General features: G+C 51.9%; 2 protein-coding genes across 2 annotated transcripts in view; one reads left to right on the top strand and one right to left on the bottom strand.

The window, feature by feature from the left end:
- The window catches only part of sos2 (son of sevenless homolog 2), a 32,470-nt gene extending 28,776 nt beyond the window's left edge, over window positions 1-3,694 (top strand). The window contains 6 exon segments of the mRNA XM_084482611.1: window positions 365-481; window positions 1,031-1,292; window positions 1,645-1,683; window positions 2,373-2,476; window positions 3,156-3,188; window positions 3,190-3,694. Coding sequence (XP_084338737.1) covers window positions 365-481; window positions 1,031-1,292; window positions 1,645-1,683; window positions 2,373-2,476; window positions 3,156-3,188; window positions 3,190-3,663 — 1,029 coding nt within the window. The 3' untranslated portion in view covers window positions 3,664-3,694.
- A 4,177-nt stretch (window positions 3,695-7,871) lies between these two features.
- LOC311362312 (uncharacterized protein) lies at window positions 7,872-16,181 on the bottom strand (the record flags this gene model as incomplete). The annotated part of the gene is made up of 13 exons (XM_084482135.1): window positions 7,872-7,983; window positions 8,554-8,699; window positions 9,353-10,142; window positions 10,650-10,736; window positions 11,065-11,213; window positions 11,647-11,736; window positions 12,506-12,601; window positions 12,965-13,103; window positions 13,441-13,555; window positions 13,909-14,051; window positions 14,357-14,466; window positions 14,888-15,052; window positions 16,140-16,181. The coding sequence occupies 13 exons, from the start codon at window positions 16,179-16,181 to the stop codon at window positions 7,872-7,874; spliced, it is 2,184 nt and encodes a 727-aa protein (XP_084338261.1).
- Between the last annotated feature and the right edge of the window lie 1,808 nt (window positions 16,182-17,989).

Raw genomic sequence — 17,989 nt, 5'->3', positions numbered from 1 at the left:
ATTGCATCTAAAATGGAGGCCTGACCATAGTCTGGTCGTGGCCTTAAAGGCATGATGCTACACTTCTATAGCGGTTTCTTCTCCTATAACCCTAACACATTAAGTAGTTGACACACATTGAGTAGGTAGGGGTCAGGCATCTCGCTCAAAGATGTCCACAGGATGTGCTGTGTAGCTCGTGTCCCGTACCTTAAATACTTCTTTTAAACCATGCCTATACAAAAAAGCAACAGAAAAGGAAGATAAAGAAAATATTTTATTTTAGAAAAGGAAGAGAAAAAAAAGAAGCTAAATCCTGGAGTGGATTTCCACTCTCCTGGACTGGACTCTAACCTGCTGCGGTCTCTCTTCCTCTCTCCCCCAGAGGTTCTTTGAGAACCTGAACCCCATGGGCAACATGAGCGAGAAGGACTTCTCCGACTACCTGTTCAACAAGTCCCAGGAGATCGAGCCCCGGAACTGCAGGCAGCCTCCTCGCTTTGTAAGCCGCTCCGCCGGAATCCTCTCCCTGGCTTTGTGTCTCGCCCATCATGGGCCTTTGGTCATTCACACACAGAAGCTTCCTTCCCTTTTCCATATAATTGCTCAGTGGAATTCACAGTGGATGCAGTATGACCGTGCTGAATCACACACATATGCACGGCTCCACTTTCCCAGGAAAACGATAAAACATTTCAGAAGAATACAAATTTATTATTCTAATTATAGATTATAAATGTAAATGATCGAGTTCCGAAAGAAAAGGTTTTTTCGACGGTAAGTGAGCCGACTATGAATTGCTGTCACTGTAAGAGAACCCTTCAATAAGAACAAGTGCTATTAGTAGGTGCAACGCTAGATGCTGTATCGGTATATACTCGGTATCGGCCCATACTCAATTTCAGGAATCGGAATCATGACATTTTTTTTATCGGAACAGCTCTACTTGGTTTAACATCCGGTCCTGGTAAGGTCAGGAAGTCGTTAGATTCCTCCAGCCTCCCGTCTCATCTCCCCCCTCTCTCCCCCCCTCTCCCCCCACCCCCTGCAGCCCAGGAAGACCCTGTACACCCTCAAGTCCCCGGGGATCCGGCCGGTCCGCACCTCCACGTCGTGCACCCCCAAGGGGCACCCCGTGGCCCTGGAGCGGGAGCCACCCCACAAGATCACCTTCCGCAGCATCGCCGAGACGGAGCTGGAGACGCCGGCGTCCGCCTCCGTGCCCACCTCGCCCAACACGCCCACGCCGCCGCAGTCCGCCTCCTCCGACCTCAGCTCCGTCTTCGCCGAGCCCGACCTCGGCAGCTCCTACGGTGGGTTGGGGCCCCTCCTGACCTCCTGACCTCCTGACCCCTGACCGTCCTCGGCCCCCTGTGAGAGCTCGGACCACTGACCTCGGACCCCTCTAGGACCCTCCAGCCTCTGACCCTACAGCATGTGACCTCTGACCCCTGACCTCCAGCCCCTAACCTCCCGACCCTTGACCCTCCAGCCTCTGACCTCTGACCCCTGACCCTTGACCTCCAACCCCTGCCCCCCAGAAAAATAAGAAATGACCTGACTTAGATATGAATGTTGAGGTATTCTTCATAAGTCCTCTTAATTTGCGGCGTCAGTGACCTCCTTTACAGCTTCCCTCTGTGTCTTGTCTGTTGACTCCTACAGGTAACTCCATATTCGCCACCGTCATCCTTCCTTCTTCAAGTGAGTACGACTCGCCTGAGTGGCCGGGGATATGTGGGCGGGGTCTGGTAGGGGGAGGGACCTCCACCTGGTTTTCTGGGTGGAGGTCTCCTCCCACCGTTTAGATCTGCCGGCCCTTGCATCCAATTGTGCTCCAGGGGGTCACCGTCAGGGTGTCACATCTAGGGGTCAAAGTCAGGGTGTCACATCTAGGGGTCACCGTCGGGGTGTCACATCTAGGGGTCAAAGTCAGGGTGTCACATCTAGGGGTCAAAGTCAGGGTGTCACATCTAGGGGTCAAAGTCAGGGTGTCACATCTAGGGGTCAAAGTCAGGGTGTCACATCTAGGGGTCAAAGTCAGGGTGTCACATCTAGGGGTCAAAGTCAGGGTGTCACATCTAGGGGTCAAAGTCAGGGTGTCACATCTAGGGGTCAAAGTCAGGGTGTCACATCTAGGGGTCAAAGTCAGGGTGTCACATCTAGGGGTCAAAGTCAGGGTGTCACATCTAGGGGTCAAAGTCAGGGTGTCACATCTAGGGGTCAAAGTCGGGGTGTCACATCTAGGGGTCAAAGTCAGGGTGTCACATCCAGGGGTCAAAGTCAGGGTGTCACATCCAGGGGTCAAAGTCAGGGTGTTACATCTAGGGGTCACCGTCAGGGTGTGCCAGTGGGGAGTCACATCGGGGGGTGTTTGTGTTTCTCCGCTGCAGAGTACCACTCGGTGTCCTGCGGCAGTCTGCACCACCTGGGGGAGGAGCCTCTCAAGCCCCCGCCCCTCCCCCCGCGCAGGAAGGACGCCATGTCCGAGGCCAAGGTGAGCCCTCTCCCCGCTCCCACCCGTGGTCCTGTGCTGCACTGCGCCCGCTCGCTGCCGGTGGCACTCCCCGGGGAAAAGTGTTGCATTTAACGGCTCTGTTCTCCTCTCTCCTCTACTCTGTTCTCCTCTCCTCTGCACTGCTCTACTCTCTCCTTCTCTCTCCTCTCCTCTACTCTGTTCTCCTCTCTCCTCTCCTCTACTCTGTTCTCCTCCTCCCCTCTCCTCTCCTCTCCTCTATTCTCCTCTGCTCTCCTCTCTCCTCTCCTCCTCTTTCCTCTCCTCCTCTACTCTGTTCTCCTCCTCCCCTCTCCTCTCCTCTATTCTCCTCTGCTCTCCTCTCTCCTCTCCTCCTCTCCTCTCTCCTCTATTTTCCTCTGCTCTGGTCTGCGTCCCGACTCGTTGTTTATTTTGGAGCTGTGTGCCTCATAGCCGGGCAGCCATCAGCTCTTGGTTTCATTCAGTTTCTTTCAGGGGAAGAAGTCAACCAACCAAGTTTGTCCTGTTTTTATAAAAATGTAGATATTGTTAATGAGACCACTTTAACTCATTTGTGTGTGTGTGTGTGTGTGTGTGTGTGTGTGTGTGTGTGTGTGTGTGTGTGTGTGTGTGTGTGTGTGTGTGTGTGTGTGTGTGTGTGTGTGTGTGTGTGTGTGTGTGTGTGTGTGTGTGTCCCCAGATGGGCCCCCTCTCCGACTGCCCCCCCGCCATCCCCCCCCCGGCTGCCCCCCACCCTGCCCCGGGTCCAGCCGCGGGCCCCGCTCTACAACGGCCCCCCCGGCGACGGGCCCCTGCCCAGCCCGCCGCCCCCGCCCCCCCGGGACCCCCTGCCCGACACGCCCCCGCCGGTGCCCCACCGGCCCCCGGAGATCTTCATCAACTACCCGCCCAGCATGCAGCCCTCGCCCGTGGGCCGCTTCCACTGGGACTTCGGCAGCCTGCCCACCTCCCCCGGGACCCCCCCGGGGACGCCGTCGCCGCGCGTCCCCCGCCGGAGCTGCCCGCTCAGCGCCAGCCACAACAGCCTGTGCCCGCCGCCCCCCATGGCGTCGGCCCCGCCCGTCCCCCCGCGCCACAACTCCTCCCCCCAGCTGCCCAAGCTCCCGCCAAAGACTTACAAGAGGGAGCTGCTGCAGCCCGCCTTCCAGGCGCTCTCGTTGGTGGAGAACACGGACAGCAGCCAATGAGACGCGGCAGTTTCGCGTTTCGGATTCCGTTTTTTTTGTTTTGTTTTGTTTCTTGATTTTTTTTTTTTTTCGTTTTTTTTTTTTAACCCTTTCGGACAAACTCTTTAACGAGGAGCCGGGATGACGAGAGGAGGGAGGGAGTGGGGGGGGGGGGGGGGGGGGGGGGGGGGGGGAGGGGCGACGCAGGGGGCAGAGCGCGCTCGGATTGGTCGGATCAACGGAACCGGTCGACCCATGTGGTTGATTGGCGAATAAACGACAGAAAGCTGCTGCCACTCCCCCTTCCCCCCCTCGCCTCCCTCCCTCCGCCCGCCCGCCACGCCAGACTCCTCCCACTCCCGTCGGCTCCAGAGCCCCGCCTCTCAGGGGTTACGTAGCTCCGCCTACATTTCAAACCCTCAGTGCCAATGAGCCACGCCCCCCCACCAGGGGCCCCCCAGACGCTGTTTCGTGTGCGTGTGTGTGTGTGTGGGTGTATGTGTGCGTGTGTGTATGTTTGTGTGTAAGGGTGTGTGTGTGTGTGTGTATGTGTGTGTGCACGAAACAAGCCTCTGCGCTTCTCCCGTGGAGAGCGCCCTCCGTAGCCCCCCCCCTCCCCCCTCCCCCCTTTGAGGAGTCACATGGTCTCTTCTGGATCGTTCCACTGAGGTGGGGAAAGCGTGGGGGCGTGGCCATGATGGCGGCCATGTTGGCGGCTCAGACTCTGGAAGCGCGTCTCTGCTCCCGCTGTAAGGGTTAGCGCGCCGGGCTAGCAGTGGAGCTAGCAGTGGAGCTAGCAGTGGAGCTAGCAGTGGAGCTAGCAGTGGCTAGCGCGTCACCTTTACTGTTAATGTTTTTCTACGAACTCAACACATGGCCAAAGTCTTATTTTATGCAGGGGGGAAAGGGATTTTGCTCTCTTTTTTTTTTGTTGTTTTGTGTCTTTTTGTTTTGTTTTTTAAAGAGATGACATCATCGGGGGCAAAGAAAGAGACCTGTAATCCTATTGGCCGGTGCAACACTGAACTCCCCGCCCCCCTTTATCGCTACTGTGCACTGTGACTGAACAGGAGGGAGATGGAGTCATCAGGCCTGTCTGTCTCCGTCTGTCTGTCTGTCTGTCCGGTTCTCTCTCCGCCTGTCCCCCCCCCCCCTTCCGTGTGTCCGTCTGTCTTTTTAGCTTTCTCTTTCTAGCTGTGTGTGTGTGTGTGTGTGTGTGTGTGTGTGTGCGCGCGTGTGCGTGCGTTCGTTCGTTCGTTCAAACAGGCCTGCCCATAGCCACCCTCTTCTCCCCTAACACGTTGCCTTTTTAAGAAGAAAATAAAAACCCCACAGCACTGACCTCTGACCCCTGGCTCAGGGGTCCCTCGGCAGGAAGACACGAGGCCAGAGTCTGGACGCCATTTGCACATCAGGCTGTTTGTTTTTTTTGGTGGGGGGGTTTTGGGTCAGGTGACTTTCCCCCCGCCCCCCCTGCAGCCGTCGGTTCTGCTGGAGAGGAGGAGGAGGAGGAGGAGGAGGAGGTGGTGCAGGTGGGGGTGTAGTACCGCCCCGGGCCAGCGCGGGGGGGGGGGGGGGGGGGGGGGAGCGCTCGCAGCGCTCGCAGCGCTGGACTGGAGTGCTGTCCGGAGACGCCCCTGTGGAGCTGGACGCGTTGTGTGTCTGTGTGTCTCCTCTCTCAAGAAGCCAAGGTGATGTCTTAAAACTCTTGAAGCCCCTTCCTGGGTCTTACCAATGGACCATGTGGTCGGTCCTCCTCCTCCTCCTCCTCCTTCTCCCCCTGCGCTACTGCGGCAACCACCCTCTTCCTCCTCCTCTTCTTCTTCGTTGGTATGAATTGACTGCTATGTAACTAAAGCCCAACGACCCCCCCCCCCCCCCTAACGTGCCTCCTCTCTCGTCTCCCAACCAAAGTCTGGGACTAAAGGGACAGTGCCCTCCGGTGGCGGCTTCAAGGAACTACAAACCAAGAGAAAAGCAACTGAAAATGAGGAACATCCACACCCTCTTTCATCTCTCTCTCTCTAGCTCTCTCTGTATCTCTCTCTCGCCCTCTGTCTCTCTCGCCCTCTCTCTCTTTCTCTCGCCCGCTGTCTCTCTCTCGCCCTCTCTCTCTCTCTCGCCCACTGTCTCTCGCTCTCTCTCTCTCTCTCTCTGTTAATTTGGGACAGACTGCAGTGTCTCCTGCATCCTGAACAGATGTGCCTTTTTACTTTCTCTTTGGATTTTACACAACAAGCAAAAGGTGTCTAAAAGCAAAAAAAAAGCAAAAAAAAAAAGAATAAATAATAAAGTTGCCTATGTAATGTTGAGAACAAAAACTATACACTACGAATTGTACATGTTTGTGGATACAGTGTGTGTGTGTGTGTGTACGGGTGTGTGCGTGCGCGTGTGTGTGTGTGTGTGTGTGTGGGCGTGTATATATAACATGTATACACTAACGATTAGGATTTGTATAAGTGACGTTTCTCTCTCTCTTGTTGACGGTCTCTCTCTCTCTCTCGTTGACGGTCTCCCCGTCTCGCGGCGGCGGTGGCGGCGTCAGACTTTGCCTAACAGTCTGATGTCGCTACCGTCAGCACAACGTCGACAACAGCCCCACGCAGGTCGCCGTGACAACCTAACAGACAATCCCCCCGCCCCCCCCCCCAAACCCAGCTCGCACTCTGGGACTATTCACTGAGAATAAGCCATGACCTTTGACCCCACCCCCAACCCCCTGTGACCCCTGACCCCAAGACCCCCAGCTCCCCCTTTTTAGCTCTTTCTTTTTTTGTTTTAAAGCAATGGAAATGTACAGAGCGTTTGCTTTACTCCACTACTTTACACACCAGACTAACTGCCTTGCTCTTCTTTGTGTCTCTTTGATTTTGTTAAAGGCTCGGTCACGACAGAACGCATTAAAGAGGTGGGGATTGTATCAAGGAACGCAATATATGTCTGTTGGAGTGGGGGGCGGGGGGGCGGGGGGCGTGTCCTGAGAACACACTTTGTGCACTTTAGGCTGTACTGTTTGAAAAAGCCACCGGGTGGCATGGGTCATGTTTGTGCACGCAATGCATTGTGGTCCTGCGCTACCGTTAACTCACACTCTCGGATCAGGGCGGGAGAAAGGTAAAAAGAAAAATATTCGAAAAACTGATTGGTTTCCTTCGGGATCAATGAAGTGTTTTGTGAATTTGGAAATGGACCAAAACAAATAAGGCCAATGTACCGCCTGCTGGTCACGTGACCAGTCACATGACCTCAGGTTGTGTGAGAAAACCAACTCACCACGACATTAGGCACCCTATTGGTCAGGTGTAGAGATCCAAAGTGATGTCATATCCCATCTGTGCTTCAGCATGACTTTCTCGGAGAGCGGCTGTTTAGTTCAGCAGTTGGCTCTTGTGGATAGTTTGTCCCGCCCCCTCTTAGGGGGAATATTCCTGATTGGTCAAAACTCCCCTTTCCTTTTCAGCCCTGCCCCTAACTGAAACAACAGAATATTCCCAATTGGTCAAAACCCCCATCACTCCCCCCCCCACCCCCTCTGGAACATTCCGGATTCAGTTTAGACCCGCCTTTTCTCTCTTTGCGTTGCCCCCCCCCCCCACCCCCAACAGAATAACGGAACATTGTGATTGGCCAGGAGCCCGCGGTGGCACTGTAACAGTGTGTTGATTGGACGGTATGTGGCCTTCTAACTGTGCTTTGTATTAATGGTCTTGAAGAGGTGAATAAACCGCCCAGTCTTATTTTGTACTGATGTCTGTGTTCATTTCATACCGTGTGACTCCCAACACAAAGTCCCGCCTCCATATAGCTGTATCAGCATCTTTTGACAAAAAAAAACGACATGTATAAACACAAGGTATTCGGCTTTTTAAAACTGAACATGACAGACGAGAAACTATGGTGGTGTGTTTAGTGTCGTGACTCTCCATGGAGACGTTAGTTTGTTCTATTGTTGGTCTCGGTTTGCAAGAAGACCAACATATCTGAGATGGTCTCAACACGTATTTCAAGTCAAGGCCTTGAATAGTCAGGAACAATGTGACATGGAAGGGTTTGGGTTAAAATAACGTTTTCAGGTGCAAAGGAAAAGGTTCGAATCCTCATTGGTCTTAAAAAGTGTTTTTATTGTCCGCACGTAAACAAATGTAACCTGGATTAAACTTGCAGATAAATCCCTCATCCCAGCATGCAAACGTAATTAACTCGAAAGTTGGTTCCCTGGTGGGCCCCTAGACTGTGCTGCAGGGGCCCTCGCTGTCCTCGCTGTCGTCCCATAGTCCGCCGCGGCCCAGGGTGGCTCCAACGTGGCCGCTGCCCAGCTGCTGCAGCGCCCCCGCCTGCCTGGGAGGAGAAGTCGTGTTTACACCAGCGTGTTACACCACAAAGACTTTGAATCTCTTCAGATGAAGTCATTCCAGAGCAGGTACATTAACATTTACATTTAGGGCAGTTAGCAGATGCTTTCATCCAAAGCGACGCACAATAAGTACATTTATCAGAAGAAAGAGAAACAAAAAAATCGCAAAAAAGTCTGTACAGGCCGGATGTTCATAGAACCAAGTGCCAAGTAGGGGTGTAAATCGGAGGCTTCATGACGATTCGATACAATACATCTTCAAAGTGGATCACTACTGAAACACAGGAAGTTGAACCCATGGCCGGAACTTTTTTGGGCCTCGGCTGATCATTAACATTCAGGGTTAATAAGTGTCTTTCCGCTTCGGTTAAGACACCTCGGTTAAGACACCTAGGGGTGTGTTGCAATGTGTTTTCAATCCTAATGCTTGTCGACTATATCTTCTCCGGAGCAGTGGGTGTAATGGCAGTTGAGGAAAACATTTGGAGATTGAGGCAGTGAGCGAGAGTGGGATCGCTACAGAGGAGACTGTTGGAACCCGGCCCTGGTCTCACCTCATGTCCTCTCTCTTCTGGCTGAACTTCTGGAAGGTGTTGCGGGCTTGACCCGGGACGGGGACGAAGACCTGCCTGGGGTCTCTCTCTGGACCCGGTACGGGGACGAAGACCTGCCTAGGGTCTCTCTCTGGACCCGGGTCGGCCTGGGAGACGGGGAAGAGGAGGTTACAAAACGCTTTTTAACATCAGCTTTATGATAGTTGGGCTTGGGAACGGCTAACTATAAATCTAGTAATATTTGAATCGGCATGTCTCAAAAAAAAAAAAGGGGCAGGACCGATGTAAAAAAAGATCAACAGGATGTGCAGTAAAAGTGTTGAGTTTGGGTCATTTAACAGGTTTATTCCAAGTAACTTTAGATGTGTGCATGTATGTCAATTATGGCCCCCATTGCACTCCTGACCATCCCTGGGAGGAGGGATCCCCCACTCTGCTTTCCTCTTCAAGATTTCTTCCTTGCTAATTAAGGGAGTGTTTCTAGCCCTCTGGGGGGGCTAGGGTCAGGTGGGTGCCATAAATATATGGCCTGTTAAGCCCTTTGAGACTGTACCTGTGATTAAAGGTGACTTTTTATAAGTGGGCGTGTCCACCTAGATGTGTGACGGATAGATGAGCAACGTTTTCTACAGTCCACCGGGTAAGGCTGGTAGACCGATCTATCCAGCGCACATCTAGGCGGACACGCCCACTTGTGATGTCAGAAGAGGCAGATTTTCAAAACCTGACCTCCACCCACGCCCCCACCCCTACACCCCCCCCCCCCCCCCCTTTCCAAGAAGAGGAGGCGGAGTCTCACCTGTGTCAGGACCTGCTTGGACGGGTCGTCCCAGATGGGCCTGAAGGCACTCTTGGGGTGCAGCGGCGGCGAGCCCTTCCTGATGCTCACCAGCCGCTTGCCGTAGGACCCCACCAGGCAGGGCCCCTCCGTGCACGCCCCCACCCCCGGCCCCGGCCCCGCGCCCGCGGCCTCCCCGCCGGGCGGGTGGGGGGTGAGACGGGGGATCTGCCACCTCAGACACACGGTGCGCTCCCGGCCCTCCTCCTCCCTCCTCCTCCTCCTCCGCTGACAGCCCGGTCGGAGGAGCACTGGCACCTGGCTGTCCTCCTCCTCCCACTCCTCCTCCTCCTCCTCCCCCTCCTCCTCCTCCTCATCGTCGCCCCCGGTGACGCTGTCCCCGGGGCCCGTGCGCAGCGTGCCGTCGGGGCTGCCCGACGTGACGGAGGAGTAGTCGAAGGCAGAGGTGTCGTCCTGGTCCGTCTCCCCGTCCTCCGTCGCGGCGTCGTCGTCGTCGGGCCCCCGGCCCCTGGGCTGGCTGGACGTCCCCTGGCCCGAGTCGCTGGTCTCCCACACGGTGGGCGAGGTGTCGGGGGGCCGCAGGCCGCCGGGGGCCCGGGGGGGCAGGAGGAGTGCAGGAGGGGGGGCCAAGCAGCTGGTGATGCCGCGGTCCCGGGTGGAGGGGGGGCCCCCCTGCGCCCCCAGGCGGTCCCGCTTCCGGCTCACGGGGCTGCAGGACCAGCACTCCAGGTGCATGCTGGGACACCGCACGGTGGCGCCCGGCGCCTGTTGCGTCGACGCCTGCTCGTCTCTATGGAAACCAGGGAGCCCAGGTGAGGTCACTTCCGAAAGGCTCAGAGGAGAACCAGGGAGGAGGGGCCAGAGCCCTGAATCCAGATCTCTGGATTCAGGGCTCTGGATTCAGGGCTCTGGATTCAGGGGGATTAAACACTTCTGAATACTGCTTAATGTTTGAATGTATGTTTGAATTTATTCTAAATGCAAACATGAATTTCTCTAGGGTTAAATATTTGTATCTAAAATAAATATACCCCTTCATAAGTAAAACGCTGAGAGTAGATTATTAATATTAGGCCTATTACTGTGGAACATCCAATTATGTCTAAATATATATATATAGGCCTATCATGCTCAAAACAATAGTAGGTTTATAGGTTTCTAGGTTTTTTAAGTAGGCTACTCATTCTGTTTCGTACAGCATCTTTTTTTTCTTCTTAGTTTTATTGTCTGGAATAGCTGACGTCTGAACCCATGCGGAGCGCCGTACTGAGTTCAGCCAGCAGGGGGCGACAGTTACCTCTGGTTGGCGGTGCCGCCTCGGTCTCTGGCCGGGGGCCCCGCTGGCCCCGCTGGGCCCTGGCACTGCTGACTCCGCGCACAGCAACTGGCAGATGACACGCACGCGGGAGGGCCGCCAGAGCATTTCGCGCTGCCACGATGGCACAATAAAGTCAATTAAATATGCTGTCATAAAAACCCCAACATATGTTCAGCACCATGAGAACACGTTAAGTGCACTGTGTAAATTCAGTGGCTAAATTAAGACAATCGGAATTAGATATATGTGTAAAACAAGCTAAAGAAGTATCTGAACAGAGAACAAAACGCTACTCGCTGATCTCCGGTAAAAACCCAGATGATTTCAGACCATCGGGTTTGTGTGCTGTGTTTGCGACCGGGGCTTAACTCTCTCAACCCTCTCCCTCTCTGACCTCTGATTGGTCGGAGGCGCGTCCTCCTCCCATTGGACGTCCTGTTCCAGGATGCTGTGGCAGCGGGCCAGCGTCTCCCTCAGGACCTTCTCGGAGCCCAGCAGGAGGCTGCAGTCCGGGTGGTCCCGGCTGGTCCACTGCAGCAAGTTCTGCTCCAGAGGAGCACCAACCACAGGGAGAAGATCTCCAATATCACCACCACAAAAACACTGTCGGAGTTTGACTTCGTCTTTGTAACGTAAGATCCGGAAAAATAATGCTCAGTTCTTAATAAACGGAACATCTTTGAAAGAACGAATTAAAAAAAGATGAATTGGAACCGCGGGAACAGCGCCCCCAGTGGTGGAAGACTGACAATGCAGCGGAGGTCAAATCGGTCCCAGTTGAGTTCCCTCCAAAACCAACACGCAGACCTTACATCTGTAAACACGTTACTTACTATACTGAGATGTAACCTCTACAACATTCAGTGTAACTGTTCATTTATTTCCCAAAGGCCCATCTGGTCGAAGTGCTCCCAAAGGGAGGAGGTGGGCTGGACCGGAACGGAACGGAACGGAGCTGTGGGCAGCCGTGACTCACCTGAATGTGTCCCAGGTAACCGTGGATACGGGAGACAGGTGCGAGCAGCAGGGAGAGCAGCTTCCCTTCCTCGCGCTCCGTCTGATCTCTCTGAGGGGCGGGCGTGGAGTCAGTGACCCTCGCTTCTCAAGGAACGATATTTCATCGTGTGATATTTTAAGCATACTATAAAAATATATATATATATATATTAAAAAGATAATTTCTCGTTGATTTCCATCAACGTGAAATTATCTTTTTAATATATATATTTTTTATAGTATGCTTAAAATCGAATTATTATTATCTTTATTATTTATTATGCTTAAAATATTATTTATGCTTAAAATGTCATTATTATTATTTTTATTTTTTATTATATATATATATATATATATGTATGTTGTTTTTTTTATAGTATGCATAAGCATTATTGGAGGTACCTACTGGATCCTAAACATGTTTCACTCTCTCTTTTTTTTGATGATTATACAAGAAATGTGCAGACTGGAACAAGGCCGAACAAGGCCGAACAAAGACGGAATTAGCTTTAGCAAACTGTGCATTGTTCCCTCGTTCTGTACCTGCTCTGACTCTCACCGTGTGTGTGTGTGTGTGTGTGTGTGTGTGTGTGTTTGTGCACTTGGGGTTGTGTGTGTGTCTGTGTGTGTAAGTGGTTGTGTTTGACTCTGTTTGTGTGTGTGTGCACTTGGTTGTGTGTTTGTGTGTGTGTGTGTGTGTGTGTGTGTGTGTGTGTGTGTGTGTGTGTGTGTGTGTGTGTGTGTGTGTGTGTGTGTGTGCATGTCTGTGTGCGTGTGTGTGTGTGTGTGTGTGTGTGTGTGTGTGTGTGTGTGTGCGTGTGTGTGCGTGTGCGTCCTACCGTCTTCTTGTGGGTCCTGTCTCCCCTGTGCAGCTCCAGGGACAGGAAGCGGGCCAGGCTGGTGGTGTATCCGATGTACACGTCCATGAAGGCCGTCTGGGGGTCACAGAGAGGTCAACGTCCTCCTTCACCCTCATGCCACTCAGAGACAGTTTAAAGGGGTCCTGTTTTACCACCAAACAAAATGTCCCCTATTGCCCCCCTGGTACCCCTCACCAAATGCACCCCTTACTAAATCTACCTTATGGTGACATCACATGTGGTCCATCCTCAGCTATGATGGACAGCTCTGCCTACCAGTGGGTACAGCCCACTGGGCAGGTTGGTAGGTTGAGCTAACCGCCAATCATCTGAGCGGACACGCCCACATGGGATTATTGAAATGGCTTGTACTGGCTCGTCAACACATGGTGGTCTAATGAAAGAGGGCGGCCCTTTAAGTCACCATCCATGACTCACGTTGTTGTGGCCAATGAGCTGAACCAGAAGGTCTCCCACTAAAGACTTCCAGTGCTCAGCCGACAGGCGCTCCTGCAGTGTGTTCCTGAACACAAGGTGGCGCTGCAGCATCTGATCCACAAACTGCAGGTAGGACTGACTGGAGAGGAAGAAGAAGAACGCAAGTGAGAATACGGTAATGATACAAAGACTGACCTTTTTACTTTTATTTTATTATTCACTATGGCGCCCTGGGGAAGACTATTTACATATAGATCTAGAACATGTAGAGTGGGTGTGGTGCTCACTACGGCTCCCTAGTGAAGACTATAGATATAGAACATGTAGAGTGGGTGTAGGTCCTGGTGAAGACTATAGATATATAGATCTAGATCTAGAACATGTAGAGTGGGTGTGGTGCTCACTAGGGCTCCTTGGTGAAGACTATAGATATATTGATCTAGATCTAGAACATGTAGAGTGGGCGTGGTGCTCACTAGGGCTCCCTGCTGATCTGAGGGCTGTTCTTGTACTTGTCGTAGAGGTGGTTCAGGGTGGAGACGTACTCCCACTCCGAGTGGAGCAGCTGCATCACCACCTGTTGGCGCGCGTCTACACACACACACACACACACACACGCACATACACATACACATACACACACACACACAGTTTTTTCAAGATCCATATTCCAGTGATTACAAACACACACACACACAGACACACACACAGACACACACACACACACACACACACACACGTTAGATTCCGATTCAGATCCAGATCTCAGTGTTTACACACACAGATTTGATTAAAAAAAAAAAACAGATTCAGATCTAGAAGCATGCGTCTGCACACACGGGGATTAAGATACAGATTCAGATCCAGTTCAGATCCAGTTCAGCTCCGGACGTTCTCCACAGGTGAGATGGAGGTGGACGGTTCACCACGCGGCCGTGCCTCACCTGTCTCCCCGCTCAGGCCCGCCCGGAGGCCCTGCAGGTAGGAGTGGAGCAGGAGTCTTCCTCTGGGGGAGGGAGACGAGGGCGGCGCCTGTCCAGAGCATCCCTCACACTGCGTCCGTCCCCTGGCCGCCTCCCCTGGCTCACTGGCCAATCACAGTCGGGACAAACAAACCATCGTCAACAACAGGGTTACGTCATTATTTCATTATTCTAATGAACGATATATTTAAAGAGTGACCAAATGTCAAAATCACACAGCACCCCCTTCTGGTGGGCCATGGGTATTGCAGTTCAAAGTGGTATGAGGTGACATCACTTGAGTTTAATCCCAACCAATCTGAAACACTTATTTCGATGACCTATGTTCCAGCAGTTGGATGTCGGTTTATCTTAAGTCATACAAAGGCAGATCTAAAGATGCTTCTGATACTAATGTAACTCTGAGCACCTCTCCTTCTGGGTGGTGGTGGTGGTGGGGCCCCTGTCTTCCTGCTGGGCCCTCATTCTGTTGTTGATATCCAGCTGTAGGATCTGACACTGCAACAAGCCCAGCTCCTCCTGGTGGGTACAAACACAAAACAGTGTTTAGATCCTCCATCAATGTGGTTTATAAAACAACGTACTATGTGGTGCTTTTCTAACCAGTGGCTGGCCACTCACAACACAATGTTGCCTAACATTCACATAAACATTCATTCACACACCGTCGGCGGAGTCAACCGTGCAAGGCGACAGCCAGCTCGTCGGGATCAGTCAGGGTGAGGCGTCTTGCTCAGGGACGCCTCGACACTCTCACGCTAGGAGGAGCCGGGGATTGAACTAGCAACCTTCCGGTTACCATCCCACCCGCTCTACCTCCTGAGCCACATGCCACCCATTCTCAGTCCCACCCCCCCTCCATGAGTCCCTCTAGATGTGGGAGAGCCAGGGGCCAGGAGCCAGGGGCTGGGAGGAGCCAGGCCTGGCAGGCCCTTCTCACCCTTAGCGTCTCCACCAGGGTCTCCAGGCGCCGCGCCTTCTTCTGGCAGCTCTGGCGGTTCTCCTCCATCTCCTCCCGCAGGTACGAGTCACCATGTTGGATCTGGCTGAGCTCCAGCAGGGCGCTGGAGAAGCCGTTCTTCAGCTCCGAGACCATGAGCTGGAGCTGGGGCGGGGAGAGCACTTAGGAGGTCACCATCAGAGTCATGGGCATCATGGTCAGGATCACCCCAATGATCAGAAGAATAATCACCAGGATCATCCCAATGATCAGAAGAATAATCACCAGGATCATCCCAATGATCAGAAGAATAATCACCAGGATCACCCCAATGATCAGAAGAATAGTCACCAGGATCACCCCAATGATCAGAAGAATAGTCACCAGGATCACACCAATGATCAGAAGAATAATCACCAGGATCACCCCAATGATCAGAAGAATAGTCACCAGGATCACCCCAATGATCAGAAGAATAATCACCAGGATCATCCCAATGATCAGAAGAATAATCCCAATAATCATAATAGTAGAAGTAACATTGATCATAGTAATAATAACATAATTGTATTTGTGGATGAGTTTTAGGACCTTACAGTATAAAATATAAAGTTAAGATAAATACTTAAAGAACCAGACAAAGGAGACACAACCACTATTATCTCTAAGCACTTCTAAAATTATTATTATTTAAAAAAATCTTAATACACACAATTTTCCTTAGAGCTGTTTTTCCAACTTAAAGGGGACATATTATATCACCAGGTCTGAGTGTGATTAGCCATTACAAGCAGCTTTGAAAATCTGCCTCTTCTGACATCACAAGTGGTCGTGTCCACCTAGACGTGTGCTGGACAGATGAGCAACGTTTGCTATGGTCCACTGGGTAGTCTGGTAGACTGATCTATCCAGCACACATCTAGGCGGACATGCCGACTTGGGATGTGTCAGAAGAGGCAGATTTTCAAAACTGCTTGTAACGGCTAATCACACTCACACCTGGCGGTATAATATGTCCCCTTGAAGTTCTGATGGATCTCACCGTGACCAGGTGTTTGGTGTTACACCAAACTTAAAACAACTACCCGTTGTAAAAGCAGAACCTAGGACTCTGAAACAGGGCCCCCATTGTGTGTGCTGTTGTTGTACAGCGATGAAGAACCAAGTCCTTCCCTACAGGTCTGGAGTCAGGTGTCCCTACCCCCACGCCGGCTCATTAGCCAGCGCTAGGCTAGCATGCTAGTTAGCGTACCTTGGAGATCTCCGCCACCAGCTCTCCCTCCTGGGGCTTCATCACCTACAGAGCGGGAACACAAACAACACACACGCACGGACACACACACACACACACACACATGGACACGCACGGACACACACACACGTGAACCAGGTGTGTGTGCTGCACCGGTCGTGTTTTGAGTGATTCCCAGTTGTCTTATCGATGGTATGCGTATAAGTGATGAGGGATTTTACATTACAAAGACCAGAGAAGCAGGGCTCTGTGCTGGGAAGCCCCTGAACCAGTTTGTGCTCACCCAGTTCACCCAGTCTCTCCTCCCAGGCAGGGGGGGGGGGGGTCGGGTGTCAGGGACACAAAGGTCCAACACAGGAGCAGTCATTCTCTGTTCTCCGACAGAAGTCACACACACCCTACTGTTCACATACTCCTGGATCTGTCCAGGTTCATGTGTTCATTTGGACATTAGTGAAACCAGACATTAATGGGCATCATGCTAACTAGTCTCAAACAACAATAACATAACAGATAGAAAAATAAAAGATGTATGTATGTATACATATAGGGGTTATAATGAAATAGAATAAGAAATATCGGTTCCAGTACTAAAGTAAGAACATTGCAAACGGCTGTTATATTATATATAATTACAGGCGACGTAATAATGTGTATAATGCCAGCATAGGGTTTAACGTGTGTGTACAAACACACACACACACACACACACACACACACACACACACACACACACACACACACACACACACACACACACACACACACACACACCTCGCGCGTGCAAGCCAGTGTGTATATATACTTGTGTATCTTGAACTGTTTGCGTGTGTGTGTGTGTGTGTGTGTGTGTGTGTGTGTGTGTGTGTGTGTGTTCGTTCGTTCGTTCGTTAGGTTGTAATGTCAGCGTGCTTGTTCAGAGAAAGTGACCCACTCTAGTGCGTGTCCCCTGCCAGTAGAACGGAAGTCACTCGCGAGCCAAGGAGCTCAGCCCCGCGGGAGGTCAGGGCGCGAGGAGCCAACAGCTCTGGACAGACGGAAAAATAACCCCCGCCCCCGCAAAAGAAAAAACACATACAAAAAACACAACAATTATAATAATAATAATAATAATAATAATAATAATAATAATAATAATATGTATTATCAGAATATTACCGCCTCCACGTTTGATAAAGAGGATAACGTCCCATCATAATAATGCCTCGTGCACTCTATGGAAGTCGGGCTTACTGGAGTAATAACTGATTTTATAAACCTTTGATGATCACTTTGAAGTAGGCTATTGAACTTAAATCTAAATCTGAGAGGTCGTGTTTATGTGCTAGCCTCATCATATAGCCTGCAGGTATCAACGCATCTCGAGGAGGAGAGCAGAATACACAGAGATAACGATTAAAATAGACTCACCTTAGTGGAGCGGTTCCTGAGTGACGTGAGACGTCGTCGCGTGCCATAATCCCAGACCCGCCATCCGCCGCTCGAGGAAGAAAACAACTTTTCCACTCATGTTTAAAACGGGTCTGCGGCGCGAGGGGCGGCAGGAACGCAGAGCGTGGTGCGCGTGGACACAGGGCGCGGTGGCGCGCGTGGACACAGTGCGTGGTGCGCGCGGTCCCAGCGGAGTAGATGTCCTCGCGCCCAGTGCGTCTCCGACTCTATGAACCCCAGGATGACGTGACAGTGCGTTACTGCATCACTCCTGTTCAGAGGGTGAATAAATGGGCTTTATATAGGAGGGCATTCACCTACCCACTTTGAAATAGATTCTAAATAGAAAACGTTTTACACTTTTCTTGTTATTGTTTATTAATATCTGCCCGCTCATAATCAATTATATTCTAAGTATT

The sequence above is a fragment of the Micromesistius poutassou genome (genome assembly GCF_964030765.1).
Source record: "Micromesistius poutassou genome assembly, chromosome: 17".
In the NCBI taxonomy this organism is placed as follows: Eukaryota; Metazoa; Chordata; class Actinopteri; order Gadiformes; family Gadidae; genus Micromesistius; species Micromesistius poutassou.
Note: the sequence above shows the minus strand (reverse complement) of the source record. Positions and strands in the feature narration are given on the sequence as shown.